Here is a 22,210-nt window from a genome sequence, read left to right as displayed (position 1 = left end):
TTTCTGTGTGGCCCAACATGAAGTGTAAGCCACTATAGCCTCTGACCCGTGACACAGCAACATAGAGTTGTCCGTGTGTGAATACCGGTTGTGGTAAGAAAATCCCCACCTTGCTTAATGTCTGCCCCTGAGACTTGTTAATTGTCATTGCATATGACCATTTTACCGGAAACTGTCTTCTATTTAGAATAAATGGTAAACCTCAATCCGTTGTTGTCGTCAGATTGATTCTAGGGATAAACACTATGTTGCCAGCTCTACTACCGGTAATTATCTTGGCTTCTAATACTTTTGAACCTAATTTAATTATTAACAAACGGGTGCCATTTAGGAGGCCTGATTTAGGATCTATATTTCTAAGCAGCATGACTGACGTGTTGGCTTTCAAATGTAATGCATGTGGAGGAAGTCCGGGAGGTGTAAGTTCGTTCAAGAATTCAATCGGGTATAAGTTGATGTCAGAGTCACTTTGAATGGAATCAACACTGCGGTAAATTTGTTCAGTTGATGAGGTCATCCTGGACAGAACGGCTGCATTTATTTTGTCAACATTTTCATGTGTTGTAGTCAAAATTGCTCTCTCTGATAAATAACGTTCATCCGCAAAGTTCAGATTCAAATCATTGTATACAGCATTTATCAAGCATTCTGGGTCATTTTCAGGAAGGCACAGCGCTGTAGGTAATTTAACAGAATACTTTCCTATTTCGCTGAAAACCGGCTCTGTACCATTTCCGATGCGGAGAAGCCAATTTGCAAAACAGTTATTGTCATCAGTAACCCTCATGTTCTTGTTCATGTGAAAAATGGTGACAAAATTCCAAATAATTGACTTGTTAAGTGTGACACTTAATATATCGCTTCACTTCCTTTGTTAACAACAAGTAGAAGTTGTCGAAAATCCCATCCAAGTACAACCACTTTGCCCCCAAAAGGTTTTGAACTGCCTGTTATGTCAGAAAATGTCCTGCTCAAACATTCAAACACACGCCTGTCCATCATAGGTGCTTCATCCCAAATTATGAGAGAACTACTCTTCAGTAACTTAGCTGTGTCTGATTGGCGACTGATGCTACAGGTGCTGTTATCCGTTATTGGAATTGGAATTTTGAACGTTGAATGTGCTGTTCTACCACCGTGCTGACAAAAGATCAAAGGTGAAAATACAAATCTAAAGAATACTGGGGATGAAGAAGCTTTCGGAATGTCTCCCCTTTACTTAACTTATGGAAAAACAAACACCCTAGCACCCTTAATAACACTTATGACTAACCTCTCGAGCTACCTTTCAATACTTAACAAATCACAATGGCGGCTGAAAATCAAAACAATGGTCAAATTAGGAAATTTTAAACTTTCACAAATCTATCAAGGTTTGTTCTAGAGTTTTAAAAATACTTCTATATGACAAACTGAATAAATAAATGCCTGACAAAATATCAACGGTGAAAATACAAATTTAAAGAATACTGGGGATGTAGGAGCTTTCGGAATGTCTCCCCTTTACTTAACTTATGGAAAAACAAACACCCTAGCACCTTTAATAACACTTATGACTAACCTCTCGAGCTAACCCTAATAGTAAAAAAAGAATCAAAATGGCGACTGAAATCCGCTAAATCAACAACACAACGGAAGTAATAATAATACTTGATGTCATAAATAGATAACGCAAATTGACAACTTTTTACAGTGACAAAATTAGTTGATTTTGGGAGTCAAGTGTCGTCGTTGGTACATATTTTATGATATCTGTTTGACTCAACGAACTTTCAAACTGACTTTAAATTATAAAAGGAAATCAAGTTATCTGTTTATCTATCTGTAAAAAATACATTTCTAATTTTCAAATCTTTCAGTAGAGTTGTGCGCCGTGTCAATTTTTTTATTGACTCAAATAAGCACAATGTTCTCCACAATGCTATATTTTTTAAAGAAAGGATAGGGTTGGGGATCAACATTATTCCGTACAGCCAAGGTCACATTTTTATCATCGGGCACAGAGTTACGGGCAAATATAAAAATTATAAAACTATCTTTCACATATTGATATACGAGTAACTTGCACCTTTCTTAAATTAATGCTAATATATTGCCCTGTTGATTCAAATGGTTATTTAGAATATCTGCTAGGGATTAATCATGAGTCTTCAGGCCTTCGAATAATTTGGCTGCTCATTATTCTTGATCCTTGGCCTCATAAATCACAATATAGCCAGCCACTAGACACTTAAAGAGTTATCTCCCTTATTTAATAAAAAGATAAATATTTGGTAAGTTTTGAACTCTTAAAAGTACAGTGATTAGCATTTAAAATTATAATTTTATCTTTAAAGTATAAATCCCTATTAAGATTATTTTATTTGTCATTTTAATTAGCATTTTTATAAAAAGTTAGTAATATTCATGATTTTGACACTGTTTTCGTACATTATACATTAACTCTTTATTTGCTAACAAATCTGGCACTAATTTTTTCCCAGTTACTAAGCATTCTGGCAAAAATCAGTTAAAAATAGGTAATATTAGTAAAAATGCAAGAAGAAAAAACTACTAATCTCAACTTCTTGAAATTCACATGGATAGTAGTGAATAGTTTTGTGAACATGCCGTCTCAATCAAATATACAAATTAGGTCCTATACCACGGCAGCCGTCTTGGAATCTAATTAATATGCAACTTTTCTATTTTACCGTACATTTTGACCCATAATTCCAACCAAAATGAAAATAAACATTATTTCAAGGCTTGATCGTATTGACAAAAATTGTATGTAATTAGACATTTTTAAAGAGTTTTGGTGTTTCCTTTTAGGAACTGTGTTTTCAGTCCACCAGTGGACTGAAAACACAGCTGTGTATTCAGTCCACCAGAAATAAAAATATTTAAAAAGGACCAAATATCGTCTATACTTACCTTCCTTTTATTTTGTTTGTGTTCTGTGCTAAGTAAAGTGACTGAACATATTCAAAATCATAGAGAGAAATAAAAACTACAAGATGACAGTACAACATCAGGAGCTTTTCCGCTTAATCGCACACTCTGTTTAATGGGTCCTCTGCTGCTCAAAATTGAGATTCAGAAGAAAAAAAACAAACGAAAATTGTTTTTTTTTTTGTGATTATTGTATAAAATATCTGTAGAATCCATTTTCTGAGGTTTCCAAACTCAAAAAGGTGTCTAAAGCTCCTAAAATTATCCTTGATTAAGGTAAGGCTAAGGTCAGATATGAATAAAATAAAATGCATTTTTGCGTTTTTCTCAAAATGTCATTTTTGACTAACTTTTTTCACTAGGTATTTTAAGTAGATCTCAGAAGGTAACTGCGAGAATTTGCTGTAATTTTGCAACAACGTTTAATAGATGTAAATTTATCACCTTACAAAGAGATTGTTAAATTAGCTATTTTAGTTTTTGAGTTGGGACATTTTTCTCAGTAATTATCCTCTAAATTCAGAGACCTCGATATAGCATAATAATGGGACACTTTGAGGCTGAATATGTAAAAGTATGATAAAGAAACTCAAAATCAGCTTCTGTAAGGCGTTAGAGGATGTCCTTAGGAGTTAACATGCCAAATATCAGGCCTTAAAATAGAATATGTTTTGAGATCTACTCAAAGTAATGTGTAAAATGCTGAGTCAGCATTTTAACAATGTCACCACCTGATGGAAAAACATGAAAAATTGTTTTTGAAGGTTTAGAGTATCTAATTTTAAGCAAATAACTACACTTATGTATATAAACAAGCAACAAGGATATGATATTGATTTTGTAGTATACCATAGCCACCCTCCCCCTCCCCTTAATCGACACACTAACCCGAACACCCAAGGATGTGCAATTAAGTGATCATAATCATTGCTGATTATTTTTTAAATGCAAAATGATTATGATAGGTCATTTGATGTTGCGAATCGCTTTGTGGCCGGCCACCCTTTTGCCAAAATCATTTGCACGCACCTACACACTTTATACGTAAACCGATTTTGATGTTGATCGTCCTGATCTATGGCAATTTCTACAATATGGTAGTATAATAAGTAAAACAGATGAGGGATTGTTTGTCATAGTCTTTATTTCCCTGCAGTTATAGAAAAATAAAATATTTGATAAGAATCTAAATTTAGTTATCCTTTATTATGAACAATTAGAGATGGACTTAGGAATGCAAATACTCAACACCCAATGTGTGTATAGAGCACCTAGTAGTGATAAACACAAAGTGCCGATCGAGGGCCTTCGAGATGAGACCAATGTAATATTATCTAATATGTCCACATATAGAGGAAATGCAATTGTTGTTGGTCTGGGGAACCTTGTCAATCCCAAGAGGGATTAACCAAGCACCAAGAGAAGGAACACTCCAACCTGTTGGGTCCCCATGTGGCGGATAGGGGGTAGCTGTCCAACAACCCAGACCAAATCATGGGAGGCCCTTTGCAAGGCCGAGTACCCATCAGCCACCCTGTGCTTGGGTTACTGGTTGGCGATCGTCAAGGAGAAGGCCACTCTAAACAAACCAAAAAATGGGTAGGATGGACTCGTGAGCCCTGAAAGGGAGCCATTCTAGGAGTGAATCTCTAAACAAGTCTGTGGGTTGAGCATAGGGCATACGACCAGATCTCAGAAAAAAAACCCCACTGTTACAGACACTGACATAGGAACAAAAATGATAAGAAAGGTCGGAGAGGAGCAATACCACATATGTCTGGATTGGCAGTTCACAAATTGATGGAACTGGTGACCCAGAGCACTGTATATATTTATATATATATATATATATGATGGATTGTCAGCAAATCTGAGGGGAAGCGAGCAACCAGACACCATTATCTTTTCTTCAACCAAAACAAAGCATTTTACTGGGAACCTGGAATGTTAGGACACTCTACCAAACGAGCAAGCCAGCACAGGCCACAAATGAAATGAACAGATATCAACTGGACATTATGCGAGTCATGGTGTGCTGGCAATGGCCATAGAAATCTTGCAACAGGGCAATCAATTATTTACTCAGGAAGAGAAGATGACCTACATTTTAACAGCGTTGCTCTTCTATTATAAAAAAGCAAGAAAGACTCTACTAGAATGGAAGCCAATGGGAGAACGATTGCTCAAGGCAATGTTCAACTCAGAATATGCTAAATTGACAGTAATAGTCTGTTATGCCCCTCAAGAGGACAAGAGTGAGGAGGAGAAAGAAAGCTTTTATGATAAGCTAAATCAAACAGTGCAAGAGACTCCAAAGCGTGATGTACTTATAGTGCTTGATGCCATAATTGCAAAGGTTGGACAAGATAATGAAACAAGAGAACAAACGTATGGGAAAGAAGGTTTATTACAAGAGGCAAATGACAATGGTGAACGATTGATAGAATTCTGTGAAGACAACAACATAATCATTGGTGACACCCTTTTCAAACATACAGAAATACAGAAGAACACTTGGACTTCCCCTGATGGCAATACAAAAAGGAAAAGCCTATTCGGACCCGCGTCTGAATTGCTTCCCGTGGCAATTCGGACCCGAGTCTGAATTGCTTCCCATGGCAATTCGGACTCGAGTCTAAACCATGACGTAACTATAGTACTAGTCGGCCATGGTCTAAACTAAATAGAACTCCGTGGCTAACCAGGGTCGAGTCTGAATAACTCCATAGCTCTTCGATTCGGAATACTGCAATGCAATGCGCCCGAATGATGAATTTATCAATAGTATCATTAGTGAAACTCTCACAGTTACTATTCCGTTTGCAGCTATAGAAACCGTATTGGTCTTCCTAAACACACACACACACTCATGAGTATCTCTAATTCATTAAAAACAGAATAATCACACACACACACACACACACACACACACACACACTACACCCCCCCCCCCAACAAACATTTCAACAACCCAACAGCCGGCGGCTTTTTCTCTTTGATCTCGTATCACCATGTTCTCCCCTGCGTCCAGCGCCTCGGTCGTTTGTGAGTTACCCCCCCCCCCAACCCATTACCAGTTGATCATTTTCTCTTCGTATTCAACCAGTGCTTATTTTATTAATAGGCACCTAGTCCAGTATTGTCTAATAATATTAGTATTAGACAGTACTCTGCCCCTACCCCAGTGGCGGGGCTCTATTGCATGGCTTGCTGCCAAGAATCGCCTCTATTTCTATATTTAGAAATAAAACAGCATATTTTTTTAAAATTAAAAAAGAATTAAGATACTGTCTTTTGTCAAAGCCCGACCTATACTGCCTTTTAAATAAAACGCTCAATGCCCAAAGTCATATTATTCTCCTTTCTCTGCACTTTTCGCGGCCGCAAATAGCAAAATATATAATGTAGATATGTCATGCATGTATCTTTTGCAACACGGTCATGGCAAATCAAATAAATCTTCCCATCTTTACACAAAAACACTCTTTTATCAATGCGAGGGCAAATTGATTGTTAACGTTAATAATAGCGACTACAATTGTAATCTCCCAAAGACCACGAATATTTAGATCTATGTTGTTTTTTTTTTTAAGGCGCTTGCAACACATTTAGGTCATATCAGCGCCAGGAAAAATTGGATAGCAAAAAGTTCTAGAATTACAATTAAAACGTACCCAAGAAAAGGTAAGATAAAGGGGAATAATAGATCACCGCTTTTGAAGGTATAGCCATCCTCGGGAGTTCTAAAACGTGACTTGCTCGCTCACTCGCCCTCCTTCTGACTGAACTGAGAACGAGCAGCTTCCCCCACCTTACCACGCTTCACTTTCGAGCCAGCTTCCACTTCCGACACTTCCTGTGATTGCGCAGGCGCATTGTGTCAGGAGTCCGAATTGCCACGGGAAGCAATTCAGACTCAGGTCGATACAAAAAAACAAATTGATCACATCATGATCAACAAGAAATGGAGACCATCAGTGCTAGACGTGAAAACTAAAAGTGGTGCTAATATTGCAAGTGATCATGAATTGCTTGTTGCAAAAAGTCGGACTGAAATTGAGAGGTGCAAAGATAGGCTCTGAAAGAAAAGGAACATTTTATACAGGAAAACTACAAGATCCTCACATTGCACAACAATTCATACGAGCTGTCAAATAGATATCAAGTGTTACAAGCTGATAACCAAGAACTGAATATCACAAAATTCAATCAAGAATTATTAGAGGTAGGCCAGAAAGTACTAGGAACCGCAAAAAGAAAAAAGGAACAATGGATATCTGAAGAATCTTGGAAAATGATTGGAGAAAGGAAGTAGATGAAAGAAAAACTGTCGCAAAGAATTCAAAGTCACTGAAAAGACGAGTACTCAACACTAGACAAAAGCATTTAAAAAATCAGTACAACAGGATAGAGCTGAAAAAGCAAACCAAAGACAAGATATGAGAACGCTGTATCAGACATCAGAATTGCTGTCAAAAGACTTCCAGAAATGTGATCTAACTGTAAAAAATTCAGAAGTAACTTTACTACCCGGAGAATTATAGCAAATGGAACGATGGAAAGAACATTTCAAAACTGTATTAAACAGTGCACCACCAAGACTACGTATAAACTTTAGACCGCAAAAATAGTTATACAAATCAATACAGAATCCCCAAACACTGAAGAGATGAAAAGTACAATCGAAAGTCTCAATACAGGCAAAGCAGCAGGTAAGGAACGAGTGACAGTTGAAATGTTGAAAATAGAAAAGGAAATCACTCCCCAAGTCTTGCAAAAAATATTCTCAGATATTTGGGAATCAGAAGAACTACCAACAGAATGGAGTGTTAGATTACTTGTCAAACTACCCAGAAAGGGAGATCTGTCTGATTGTGGAAATTGGCGAGGCATCGTGTTGCTCTCAATCACAAGCAAAATATTTAGCAGAATAGTTTTGAACTGCATGAACTTAACAGTAGAACCAAAGCTCAGATAACAGCAAGCGGGATTCCGAAAGGGCAACTCATTCTTTGACCATATCTTCACCCTAAGACAAATATTTGAACAGGAATGGAATTCACCCTTATTTGCAAACTTCATATATATAGACTTTGAGAAGGCCTTGGATAGTGTCCACATGCCAGCTCTCTGGAGTAAACATTTTCATGATGTTCCTTTTTTCCTCATTGTCTTTATTTTTTCATTATTGATATTTATTTCTATTAATGTGTGATTTGTGTACGTGACGTCAGTTGTGGTTGAGTTGTAGAGTTTTTTATTGGATTCATTGATGACAACCCAGTCAATGATATTTTTTCCCTTGTCATGAGTTGGGGATGACAGTAATTGAATTAATGATTGTTGATAAATCACGTTTCTTTTGCTCTCGTTAAAAGAAATGTTAAAGTCTCCAACAACATTTACTTACTTACTTATCCTCTTGGTGCTTGATCAGCACATAAGGCTGTCACGACGGAATGCCATCTTTTTCGGTTGGAGGCCATTTTTGTCATCTGTCCCCAAGAGCTTTCATTTCTCTTTCGATGCTCCTTCTCCATGTCTCCAGTGGGCGGCCCCTTCTTCTCATTCCCTGGGAGGTCCACCTGAGGGCTATCCTTGGAATGGCACTGGTATCCATTCTGAGGATATATCCAGTCCATTTCCACCTTCTCCTCTTTACAGCTTCAGATACTGAAAATTATTTGTAGATACGATAAAGATAAGTTCTATACGATATTATATAACAACGGATGCCTGTCAAAAATTAATATCTGCCTTAGTTTTTTCAAAATTAGAATTATTTATATAGTGCTCAACTTCCACATAAGTGCTCAGCGGCGCTTTACAATATTAATTGTCATTCACACATTCATTCTTTGACAATTTTTAGAATACATATGAAGAAACAAACACATTTACATGCACACAAACTCAATCACAGATACATTTACATTCATACACGAACATACACACACATATTTACACCAATATTACTCACAAACATTAGTAATTTATTCAAACGAAAGACATTTGAAATTGATTAATTTTTTTAAAAAAAGAAAAAAAAGTTCAGTTTTACAGTGGAAATTGTCAGGTTGAACTTAAGGTCAAAACTGGAATAAAATAAACTTAAAATTAAAATTAGATTTAAGGCATATTCATAAGCTCTGGAAAAAAGTTCTGTCTTTTAGGTGTTTTTGAAAGACTGACTATCCCTAATTAGTTTTACATCTGGGGAGAACGCATTCCACAAGATAAGACCACTTACAGAAAAAGACTTATTACTAAGGGATAATCTGGTTCTTGGGACGATTAGGAGAGAGTCTTCAGATGATCTTAATTGTCGTGTTGGATTTTTTGTTGACATAAATCCACGAGGTACACTGGAGTTTGATTATTTATGCATTTATGAACAATATTACAAGTTTTAAAAACAATCCTTTCACTAACTGGCAACCAATGAAATTATATAGAATTTCTTTTGTAGGATCATTGGATTTTTAAATCAGTTTTGCGGCTCTATTTTGAATATTTTGCAAACGTTGTATCATGTGCCTGCTGGTTACCAAAGCATGAACAATAATTTGTGTAGTGCTCTCATCAAGAAGATACATTTACATTCATACACGAACAAACACACACATAATTACACCAATATTACTCACTAACAATAGTAACTTATTCTAATGAAAGACATTTGAAATTGATTAATTATTGTAACTTTTTACTTTCTGGAACATCAAGTACAAATACTTGTTCTCTCCAAGCAATTCAAAACAATGCAGCAGCTCTCATGGGACTTACGCTGGCTGCCTATGAGAGAACGGATAGAATATAAAGTAGCAACATTAATTTTTAAATGTCTAGATAACAGCCCCCCCCCCCCCCCCTTCCCCGTCTTATCTGACAGAGCTCATTGAGATATATAAACCGCAAAGATATCTTCATTGCTCTTCTGATTCAAAAATTCTAAAGATCCCTAAAACTAGACTTAAAGCTTTGCTTGTTCCGGCCCTAGAATTTGGAATAAATTGCTTAAATCAACAGCACTGGAAACATTAAAAAAGAAACTGAAAACTTATCTTTTTCGATCACGTTTCGGTACTCCAATGAATGATTTTTTTTTTTTTGATGTATGTGACTGTGTGTGTGTGTGTATGTGTGCGTATAAATGTTTGTGAGTGCTATCATGCTGTGCATTGGTGTATTGATATTTTTTATATATGTACTTGTCATTATAACCAGAACCTGCATTATATAATGGGAAAAGCAGGTCTGTTTTTGTGAGACATTGTTAATGATGTTTTTGTCTTTAATTTCAAAAATGAATTTTTTTTTTATCCAGACAACAAAATATATAGTTGGGGCAAGTCATCAAGAGGAAGATTGGGAAGGTCAGAGGATGAGAGTAATATCCCGAAATCTGTATCACTATCTAAAGATGAACAACTTTCTATAGTGTCTGTCTCTAGCAGTCATGGAACCACCCTCATTGCCACCACGCGTAAGTATAAAGAATAAATTTATACATTTTTTGGATAAAAATGTGATTAATAATTTTTGTGTATATGATTCATTTCAAAATGTGGGATTTGATAGGGTGTCTTTCTGCTTTAATAAATGCATTCCCAACGTGAAAAGCTCAAAGAGGTATTTTCATTAATTTATTTTGCTCCTATGCAACATTAATGAGACAACATTTTGAGCATTGTAAATATTTTAAAGAAATTCATAGACTTTTTTCTGTAGAGAAGCTCTTAAGCCTCAAAGGCTTTTTTTTTGAGAAATCGATCCGAGGATTTTGTTGTCGTTAATTCTGTTTGAGAAGCAAATAGCTAAAGAGGTCGAAATGTGAGATGTTTTTTGTTTTTTATTTTGTAATTTTCATCATCTTTTTATTTTATGTAATTGTATCAGTATCGTTAATTAAAATTAAATTTATTTTTATAACATTTTTTTTTTCTCTTATCTTATATTCCACAGCAATGCAGAGGTCAGCAAGTCCTTTATAGTTAGCCTCAACGTACATGTCAAATTATCTTTTAATGAATTCTCTCTCTATCTCTCTCCTCTTTCTGTCTATCTCTATATCTATTTCTTTCTTTTATCATCATCATCATCATCATCATCATCATCATCATCATCATCATCATCATCATCATCATCATCATCATCATATAATAAGATATACTTTATTCATCCTTATATGGAAATCCTGTATCACAACACAATTCTGTAATATGTAAAAAATAAGAACATCAATGTAAAGAAATTAGATAAAAATTGGCAAAGAATATTAAAAGGCTTAAAACAACAAGTGGATATACGGTAACTATGTGTCGATAATACTTATGTTAGAATTCTTGCATTAGGATGCCGTTTCAATATGAATAAATGATCAAATGAATATGAAAATAGTTTATAAACTGGTAATGGGTAATATGATTTCATAATGAAAGTAGAGAAGGGTAATACGTACATAAAAAATTGTGTTATGGCAATTGTGTAAATATTTCAACTGAGAGGGATAAATAAATTATTTTGCGTGATCACAGTATTTTGGGTATCACCTTATTCATATAAATATTTATAATAATAATAATAATAATAATAATAATAATATATCGTTATATTCCCCAAAAAAAGTGGCAATTTGTCATTTGGTTACACATTTATAACAATACAATATTGACAAAGACACACTCACACAAGATGCACACTAGTAACATAGTAGTTATCGTAAAAAAAAAAAAAAATCATTTGTTTTAAAGTAAAAGAAAGTAGATAAGAAATTGTGTAGGATTTATATAATATTATTTCTAAGCAGTCAAAGGTTGTATAAATATAATTATTTGATAACCTCTCCATAAAATAATCTCATTATTTCATACATAGATAAATAAAATATGTTGGCTTTAAAAATTGTAAATAACTTTAAATTTAATTTTAAGACAGGTCACATACGTTAATGTTGTAAATTAGATATTGTCTATATGTTTATTTTAATATTATCAAGGACTGTAACGCAATGACTCTGAAAATTAAATCTCTGTTAAAAGATGGGACTATAGCTGTCTAAGTGAGTGCCAGTGCATAGTTTCTCACAGGCGTGGGGAGGAAAGAATTAAGTTGTCTTTGTTTCCTTGTGACAAGTCAGAAGACGACCGCTTCTTTTGCTGAATTGAATCTCTTTGTGTAATGGATGAGATTCATCTGTAAAGACTTTGTTGATTTTTTCATTACATAATAATAATAATAATATTTATAATAATAATAATAATAATAATAATAATAATAATAATAATAATATAATAATAATAATATAATAATAATAATAATAATAATAATAATAATTCCCTTTATTCATCCCTATGGGGAAATTTGTCTTTAGGATCTATTCCAAGGAAAGACTGGAATAACCCAGGTGTCAGCCGCAGTGCAGCGCTACAAAGTGAGCTAGGGTGATGTGACTTGCTCAAGGCCACACAGCGTGGTGGTTGATCAAACTCTGTACCTTTTGTTTACAAAGCAAAGACCGTATCGCTGAGCCACGCTGTCACATGATTTCAGATAATAATAATCAAAGGCTTAAATTCAAAGAACTTTTAACATTTTCTGGCTGTGTTTCAAAATTCTGTTGATCTTCGACTTTTCAGATCTTTTGTTATTCCCACCCCAGGTTGGCAAACAATAGTGTAGTACACTGATAATGCATGTTTCATAAAACAGAAAAAGTAGTATATTGTCCAAATTCACCCCACTGACTTTTCTTAAAAATTACATTCTCGTTTTAAACTTTTTGGTGAAATTGGTGGACTATTTTGTCCCCACCAACTTCTCATTAATGACGACCCCCAAGATAATGGTATTATTCTCCTCTTTCAACGATTTCATCTTTTATAATAATGGGGTCGTGACCATCTCCAGCTGATCTAAGTCAATGATCATTTCTTTTGTTTTTTTCACATTTATCTGGAGATGGTTTTAATCGCACAAACCTACAAATTTGGATAGAGATCGTGTGTAGTTTACAATATCAACTTCTGTGAGGATTAAAGCTTGAATTGTTGTGCTATCTGCATCTGTTAAGATAATGATATCAGAAATATTGCTCACACAGTCATTTGCATATATAGAAAAAAAGGAAGGGAGCAATTACCGTTTCTTGTGGAGCATCCATGCTGGTTGGAGTGGATATGGTTGATGAATCAGTTACCATATTGTCTGTGGAGACTGACGCATATTGTAGTCTTTTTGTCAAAAACTTTAAAATCCACAAAGTGATGTCAGCACTGACGTTCATTTGTAGTGGTTTAGGTATGAAGAGATGAGGCTGAATATTGTTAAATGCGCTCAAAAAGTTGACGAAGAAAGTCCTGAAATATGCCTATGGTGTAGGCGTTTCAAGGCAAATTGAGTATTGCATCATCCACTTCACATTTTGCCTTATATGCGTATTTATGGTTATGGATTGTAGTGGAAACAGTCCTTGTATGATTCTTTCAAGGCATTTCATGGAATTGGAGTCGAGGAAACAGGTCTGAAGTCTGTTATTGTCTTTACTGATGATGTTTTTGGTATAGGGACACATTTTGACATCTTCCATTGTGTTGGTATTTCCCATGAGCTCAAAGATTTGTCGTAGATGACACAGAAAATGGAGGATAGTTGTGAAGCCCATGTTTTGAGTTGTGATACCGAGATGCCATCCGGCCTGCACGCTTTACCGGATTTCAGTTGTTTGAATGTTTTTTTTTTTTTGGTTGGTGCTCTTTTTCTGAAGAATGGCTTTCAGTCATTTGATTTATTTCTTCACGGTAGTCATGACGGTCGAACTGTGCATAGAATTGGTTAAGTTGGTCGAGATACTCCTTTACCTTCCCTTTCTCCGTGTCGTTTTTTCATGTCTGACCACACACGTTTCATGTCTTTCATTGTAAATTTGTCATCTTTCTTGTTTTTGAACTTTTCTTCCTTTAATCTATTTCCTTCTTCAGAGTTTAAAAAAAATATATTTAAGCTGTGTAAGGTCTCTCTTTTTGGAAACTCCTTTTTTTTGGTCTCATTTAACAGTACTTTCAAGTCTTTTGATGAACCATGATTTATTGTTACCAAAACACTTCACAGTTTAGTTTTTACCTTCGTGTCCTCCAGAGTGACGTGATTCAAATCACCTACTACTAATGAGATGCTGTCTGCTGATGATGTTATTTGTTCATCGATTTCATGTACAATAGTTCAAGTGCTGTTTGTGGATGGGTGTCTGGGGGAATGTATAGCACATTGAGGTTTACTTTCGTGAATTCCTTGTGAATTCCCTTGGTAGATAATTAGGTCGAATTGATACACAAAGAAGTTTGACATCGGGTGGGCAGAGTTTTTTCATCACTTTAATGTTATTGGGGCAATAACGTTAATTTATATAAGCACACACTCTGCACCCCTTTTCTCTTTGCGGTGTTATTTTCATTCTCTCACTTCTCAACAATTTCTGGAGTTGTGTGTACTGCTATTTGTGTGTAGCCATGTCTCAGATAAAAAGATGATAGATGCATTTCTATATTCATTCATGTGTTGTTGACATGCATGTAATTCACCTATTGTATTGTTGATAAATCTCACATTACCGAATACAACAACTGGCAACACAGACGTACACTTTCTATGTGTTTTGACAAGGGGTGAACACATAATTGATAGTTGATAATATTATTAGTGTTAACAGGCCGGAGTGATTTGTGGGTGGTACACAATCATGTCAAACAAATGAAAATGTCATATAATATATGAATTTGTCACAATCGAGTTGGTAAAATAAACTAATACTAATACATAGTCCAGAATATCACAGGTTGCTTATTGTTAAACTGTACAGAAAAGTAAATATAATCAGAAAGTATATCCTGATGAATAAGGTAAAAATTGAAGAATGATGTGACAGACGTCTTTGCCAAATGAACAGCACTGACTGAATCCATCACTATAACATCATCATCGTCATCATCATCGTTATTATTATAATTATTATTAATATAATTATTATTATTATTGTTATTATTATTATTATTATTATTATTATTATTATTATTATTATTATTATTATTATTATTATTATTATTATTACTATTGCTACCGTTGTTATTTTTGTAATTGTCATCATTGCCATCACCACCACTATGATCATCATCGTTATCATCATCATCCTCGTCGTTGTCATCACCACTGTCATCATCATTATCATCATTATTATTTTCATCATCATCATCATCATCATCATCATCATCATCATCATCATCATCATCATCATCATCATTAATATCATTGTTACCTGGGACATTCTTTGAACCTTCATTTGTTAAAATTGACACTCCAGTTCGATTCATTGTACACTATTTTAGGAAATGGCATTATGTCAATGAACATGTTACCCTTGTTACATTATCATGTATATTTCCTGAAATAAATATTCTTGATGTATATATGTAGGTATGTGTGTACCAGGCGTGCCTACCGTCCCGGAATTTCCTGATTTGTCCTGGAACTTTGAAAAAAAATAATGGGTGTCCCGGAAAATACAGAAGTTTACTTTGAGTCAGGGAAATAAAAAAATAGACCGTTATATTGCCATCTGGAATTAAGAAGTTTATGCATTCATGAACTACTGTGACATACCACTACTACAACCACAACCACCACATCATCATCATCTTCACCACCAAAACAACATCATCATCATCTCCCAAACTACTTCTACAACAACCACCACCACGTCATCATCCCTACCACAACAACTGCAACAACCATCAACACATCATCATCTCTTCCACCACAACTACAACCACCACCTCATCATTGTCTCTACCACTACTACTACAACAACCACGACCAAATCATCATCTCTACCACCATACTACAACAACCATCTCCACCACCACCACATCATCATTCCTAGCACCACTTCTACAACAACAATCACCACCACATCGTCATCTTTATCACCACCTCTACAACAACCACCATCACATCATCATCTATACCACCACAGCTACAACCACCACCACCACCACATCGTCATCTCCACTACCACTACTACAATCACCACCATCACCATCCTCGTTACTACCACCACCACCCCTACTACAACTAGCACTGTCACATCATCAACCCTACCACCACGACAACAACCACTACCACCGCATAATCCCTGCCACCACGACTACAACCACCACCTCACTACCAATCAACATCATTTCTAATACCACTACTACAACTACCACCGTCACATCATCAACCCTACCACCACTACTATAACCACCAACACCACATAATCTCTATCACCACCACTACAACCACCACTACTACCACCACTACCACCACCACATCATCATCATATTATATAGCGCAATATCTACTAAACATGCTCAAAGCGCTTTACAAGGGGTCCCTGGTCAACAGCAACACTTAACATGTAGGACGAGACATGACGCCTGCTCGGCAATATTGCAATTTTTTTTTGACAGAGACAAGTTAACTTTTTTTACACCCAAATACCTCCATTGAGAGAATGTGAGTAAAGAGCCTTTTCCAAGGACTCAACTATGCGCCGAGCGAGGCTTGAACCCAGGACTTTCAGATCTGAAAGCGAGTGTCATATCACTAGAACACATAGCCTGTGCCAGTTATTATTATTACTTATTATTATTATTATTATTATTATTATTATTATTATTATTATATATTATTATTATTTTATTATTATTATTATTATTTATTATTATTATTTAAAATTCTTCTCTCAAATATTTATATTTTATTACTGTATTTTGAAAATCTGATTTAATTTTGTTTTAATGTTTCTGATGACGTTCTGCAAATTACGTTTAATTGTTTTGAAGCCTTAAAATAAAAATAGACACCTATCTATTTTTATCTCTTGCAAGAACGAGAGAAATACTTTCTTTTCCAATCCTGTCTCCGTCCATTAAATTCATTTTTATAAATCAAAATAATGAGAATTAAGTTCTAGATTTTGTTAAAATTATATTAATAATGTCCGTTCTAAAAGTGCTTTTGTTAAACAAAGTGGAAATGAAATGGCATGTCAATGAATATCATCATTAACATCAACATCATCATCATCATTAACATCAACATCAACATCATCATCATCATCATCATCAACATCGTCATCATCATTGCCAAATAAATAATAATAAATAATTAAATTTGCCTTCCCATTTTCATAATTACTGTTTGCGTTTTTTTTTTTTTTGTTTTTCATTTATGATGATGATGATGATGATGATGATGAACGGTGATGATGATGATGATGATGATGATGATGATGATGATGATAATAATGATGATAATAATGACATAAATTGATGCAACATTGGTAATGAAAACAATTGTAATGACGATGAGGACGTTTGTTTGTTTTGTTTGTATGAGTTTTACGGCGCTTGCAACACATTTAGGTTATATAAGCGCCAGTAAAAAGGAAGAAAATGGGATAGAAGAAAGTTCTAGACTTACACAATTAAAGCACCCAAGAGAAAGGAAGACAAAAGGGAACTGGGAACAAATAGGGATCAGATGTAGATTCCAAGAGCATACCATCAAAGTACTTAGTCTGGGATCACCTATAAGTCTCACCCAGACACTAGCACAAGATCCAACAAAGAGGAATACACTCAAATGCATACATTTCATTATACATTAAAAATAACAAATATAATAATATATAACAGAGAGATGATTTACAAGGAAAAAATATCTCCCAAAACAATAACTATGCATTTGACTGTTTAGTAAGGACTCTACATTCTTTTAAGGACTCTTTTGTTTTTAAAGGTTTGATGGTGCTTATAAAACATTGAATTGAGGTCATTTTAGGGCTAGTAGATAGGAATAAATGGAATACCTGTCAAAAACATTATAGTTTTACAAGTCATGATAGACGATAAACAATAGACCAGCCCTACAATTCAAAGGACAAGGAATGATTTTGAAAGAAAAGGATCTTGGAAGGAAGAAGACAAGGTCAAAACTGCCCGGGTCGGAGGGGGGGGGGGGGGGGGGGGGGGGGGGGGGGGGGGGGGGCTCGTGGCCAGTGATCGATGTGAAAAGTTACAAAATAGAACCTTACTTGGGCAAGCAATACTAAAACTCTGATCTCCTTAGAAAATTCATCGGTTTTGATCATCACAAAAAATTCTAAAGGACTAGGAAAAATTATAAATAGATATAAATGTTAATTTTAAATTAATTCTAGAAACATTATTCTCTGTGTGGCCAATTTTGGCCTGGCCAATGACTATCTCGCAGCCACGGTAAGAATCTCGTCAATGTTTGATAAATCTATTTCGAGATTTGAGATCTATTTCAAGCACCCGGTTTCGAACAACTCTCAATCAAGATTTTCAGAGAGTAAATAAAACACTGTAAATTATATTATTAAGCCGTTGAATTGCTATAAATTTTTATGCCTGTGCATTTCTGATGATGCCTATAATAGGCCCAGTATCAAAGTCGTCACTATCGATTAAGGTAAGTAGGTATAGACGATAATTGGTACTTTTTAAATATTTTTATTTCCGGTGGACTGACAGCTGTGTTTTCAATCCACTGGTGGACTGAAAACACAGTTCCTTTACATTATGATACATCTAAACATTATAATTAGAGTAAAGCCTTTCATTTGTCTTAATTGGTTGACATGACATGTTCTGACCAGAATCTAGTAATGACTCGAGTAATAAAATTCTATAATGGTGAAGATGATACGACAAAAACGGTGATAAAGAATCAAAATAAGACAACAACAGATGACAACAATGATAATGGTCACGATGATAAAAATGAGAACAATATTGAATGAGGTGAAAATTATGATAGATGGCAAAGAAGGAAATAGGGAATGATGGCAATGATCATAATGGTAGCGAAGATGACAATGATAATGACATTGGTAAGGATGGTAAAACTGACAATTACTATATTAAGACAATGATGGAAATGGAAAAATTGATATTGGTAAAAAACGTCAATGGTAAGAGTCAAATGTGATATCAAAGAATGAAATAAAATATATCGAAAAATAATCGGATCCCCCCGTCTCTCCTCGCTGATTTCATGTCTTTTATGAATATAACTTGCGCATTTTTTGAAGGCAGCCATTGTTAACAATATTAATTGACGATGGTGATGATGATGTTGATGATGCTATTGATGATGATGATGAGGTCGATGCATAAATTGATGCAGAGAAGAAAATGAAAACATTTGTAAAGGTATTGAGTAAAAATATTGTTTCATCCCAGTCGCACCATATTCTTCTAATATCATGTCTCAAATCAATTTGAGACAAATAAAAGACTTTTCATTATGATATTTCTAAACATTTTAATAAGAGTGAAGTCATTCATTTGTCTTAATTGGTTGACAGAACAAATTATGGCCAGAATCTAGTAATGACTCAAGTAAATACATTCTATCATGGTGAAGATGATACAATGACAACGGTGATAAAGTATCAAAATGATTACAAAAAAAAAAACACAAAAAAAACGATGACAACAAAAGTAATGTCCACAATGATAACAAGGACAACAATAATGAATGATGTGAAAATTGTGATAGATGAAAAGGAGGAAATAAGGAATGATTGCCATGATCATAACGATATCGATGATGACAATGATATGACATTGGTAAAGATATCAAAGCTGGCAATTACTATATCATGATGAAAAGGAGGTCATTAATGGCAATGAGAATATTGGTAAATAAGATTAATGGTAAGAATCAATTGTGATATCAATGAATTAAATAAAATATATCGAAAAATAATCTGATCCGTCTTCCTTGCTAATTTCATGTCTTTTATGAATATAACATGTGCATGTTTTTGAAGGCAGCATTTTTAACAATACTAATTTTTAAAGCATACATATTTTACTTGTATCAACATTAGTTTTGTCAACGGGGCCGTGCAGACACGAAAATACTAATATTTTGTAACTTAAATGAAAGACTACATTTTTTACAAACAAAACCACTTAAAAAGTGTCTTAAATTGATCGATCTATCGATATAAAGGAAATATAATACACTCTAGATTCATGAAATTGATGAAAATATTGACAATACTGTTCATAATGGTAAAGTTATTTACAATTATCAAGATGTGGACAATATTGGGTATATGACAATGATAATAATATTGTTGTTTTTTTGTTTTGTTTTTAAGGGTTTTACGGCGTTTGCAACACATTAAGGTCATATCAGCGCCAGTAAAAAGGAAGAGAAAATGGGAAATTAAAAATTTCTAGAATTACAATTAAAGTGGCCAAGAAAAAGGAAGACAAAAGGGGAACTGGTTTAAATAGGAGACAGAAGTAGATTCCAAGAGCACACTATCAAAGTACTTAGTTTGAGATCACCTAAAAGTCTCATCCAGACACAAGCACAGGTCCCGTCAAAGAGGAATACACTCAAATGTTTACAAATCATAAATAATATGTTTGTTTGTTTGTTTTTAAGAGTTTTACGGCGCTTGCAACACATTTAGGTTATATCAGCGCCAGTAAAAAGGAAGAAAATGGGATTGTAAAAAGTTCTAGAATTACAATTAAAGCACACAAGAGAGAGTAAACAAAGGGGAACGGGGAACAAATAGGGATCAGATGTAGATTCCAAGAGCATATTACCAATATACTTAGTCTGAGAACACCTATAAGTCTCATCCGGACATAAGTACAAAATCCAACAAAGAAATGTATACATTTAAAATAACAAATATAATAATACATAACAGAGAGGTGATTTGACTTGACTTACTTGACTTAGATGCCTTTCGCGTCTCGACCGAAAGATCGGGTCGCCTTGGCTGTTTCCAGTATTTCCTGTGTGAGGTGTCTCCAATATTGCCGGTCCTCTGCTAGGGTTCTCAGATTTTCAAGGTCCCCTGCCGTTATGAGACTAATGCTTTGTCCAAGTGTTGTGAGGTTTTTGTTTAAGATCACAGGGAGTGTTGTGATCGGTCTTCCTCTGAAAAGGTTCCCGTGTTTTTGGAAGTATCCCGACATGGCTTGGTTAGCTGGTATGTTTTTGTCCCTGCGTAGTATGTGACCGAAAAGTTGCCATCGTTGTTGTAAAATGTCAAGGGAGATTGGTCTTTCTTTTGTGATCTTATAGAGTGATTCATTTGAGATCTTTTTTGGGTATTTGATGTCCAGTACCCTTCTTAGCTGTGTGCGATGGAAGGCATCCAGATGTTCTTCGGATTTTGTCAACGCCCAAGTGCCGCAGTTATACAGAAGTACCGGTTTTACAAGAGCACGGTACAGTTTCAGTTTGGTTTTTCTCTTTATTTTGTCACCTCTAACCCATACATTGGTGATTTTACTGAGTGCGGCGTTTGATAGCTGTTTTTCTTCTTTGTACATCCTCGGTGTCTCCAATTAGTGAGCCGACTTTCTTTGTTCTTTTCCATTCCTCTTTGTTCCTCGATATTGTTGTAAATTCGGTTTTATTGGCATTGACTTGGAGGTTATATTTCATGAGGGTATTTTGTATGATGTCTATATTTGCTGGTGTTGATCCAATAAAATCGACATCATCTGCATAGGCGATTTCTCTAGGGATTGCATTCTCAATATGAGTCGTTGGTTTTGGAATGACTTTTCGAACTTCTTTCAGAGCGTGTTCTAAGTATATTGTGAACAGGATCGGGCTCAGACTATCTCCTTGGGGGGTCCCGATGTTACTTTCGAACTGCGTCTGTTTTGTGGCCCCGTATATCCTTGGTTGTATCTTTGTGTTGCTGAGGAGAAATCGGATTATTCGGAGCTCGTCTTCGTCTACTATGTCTGTTAATATCTCCAAAAGTTTTCCTCTGTCGATCGTATCAAAGGCTGCGGACATATCGATTCCGGTTATTGTTATGGATATGTGGAAAAAAAAAGTGGAAGACATAGATTAGTCCAAAAATAACGCATCGTCTATGTTCAAAGCGACGAAATCTCTTAACCGAAAACCATTCGAGAACCCAAAACTACAGGATAAATTTGGCAAACAGACAACAAATCCCAACGATATCCTTGACCTTGTAACTGACCACTTCCAGCAGAAATTTCACAAACAAGTCTCACAAATATCGCCCTTCTCAGGAAACCCTAGAGACCTAAACAACCGCATCACAACAACTGAAGTTAGAAATAGCATAAAGTGCCTAAACAATAACAGATCCCCAGGCGAAGATGAAATTCCCGCTGAATTGCTGAAATGCGGT

General features: G+C 35.1%; 1 protein-coding gene across 2 annotated transcripts in view; it reads left to right on the top strand.

Moving 5' to 3' along the window:
* The window catches only part of LOC144978244 (serine/threonine-protein kinase Nek8-like), a 37,865-nt gene extending 26,193 nt beyond the window's left edge, over positions 1-11,672 (top strand). For both annotated transcript variants that reach the window (XM_078924072.1, XM_078924082.1), the window contains exons 17-18: positions 10,262-10,420; positions 10,900-11,672. In XM_078924072.1, coding sequence (XP_078780198.1) covers positions 10,262-10,420; positions 10,900-10,928 — 188 coding nt within the window. In that variant the 3' untranslated portion in view covers positions 10,929-11,672. The remainder of the gene's footprint in view (positions 1-10,261; positions 10,421-10,899) is intronic.
* The last annotated feature ends 10,538 nt before the right edge of the window (positions 11,673-22,210 follow it).

The sequence above is a fragment of the Berghia stephanieae genome, chromosome 1 (genome assembly GCF_034508935.2).
Source record: "Berghia stephanieae isolate SIO BIC M18660-M18661 chromosome 1, UCSD_Bste_1.3, whole genome shotgun sequence".
In the NCBI taxonomy this organism is placed as follows: domain Eukaryota; kingdom Metazoa; phylum Mollusca; class Gastropoda; order Nudibranchia; family Aeolidiidae; genus Berghia; species Berghia stephanieae.
The sequence above is the reverse complement of the archived record's forward strand: the minus strand, read 5'-3'. Positions and strand labels throughout refer to the sequence as shown.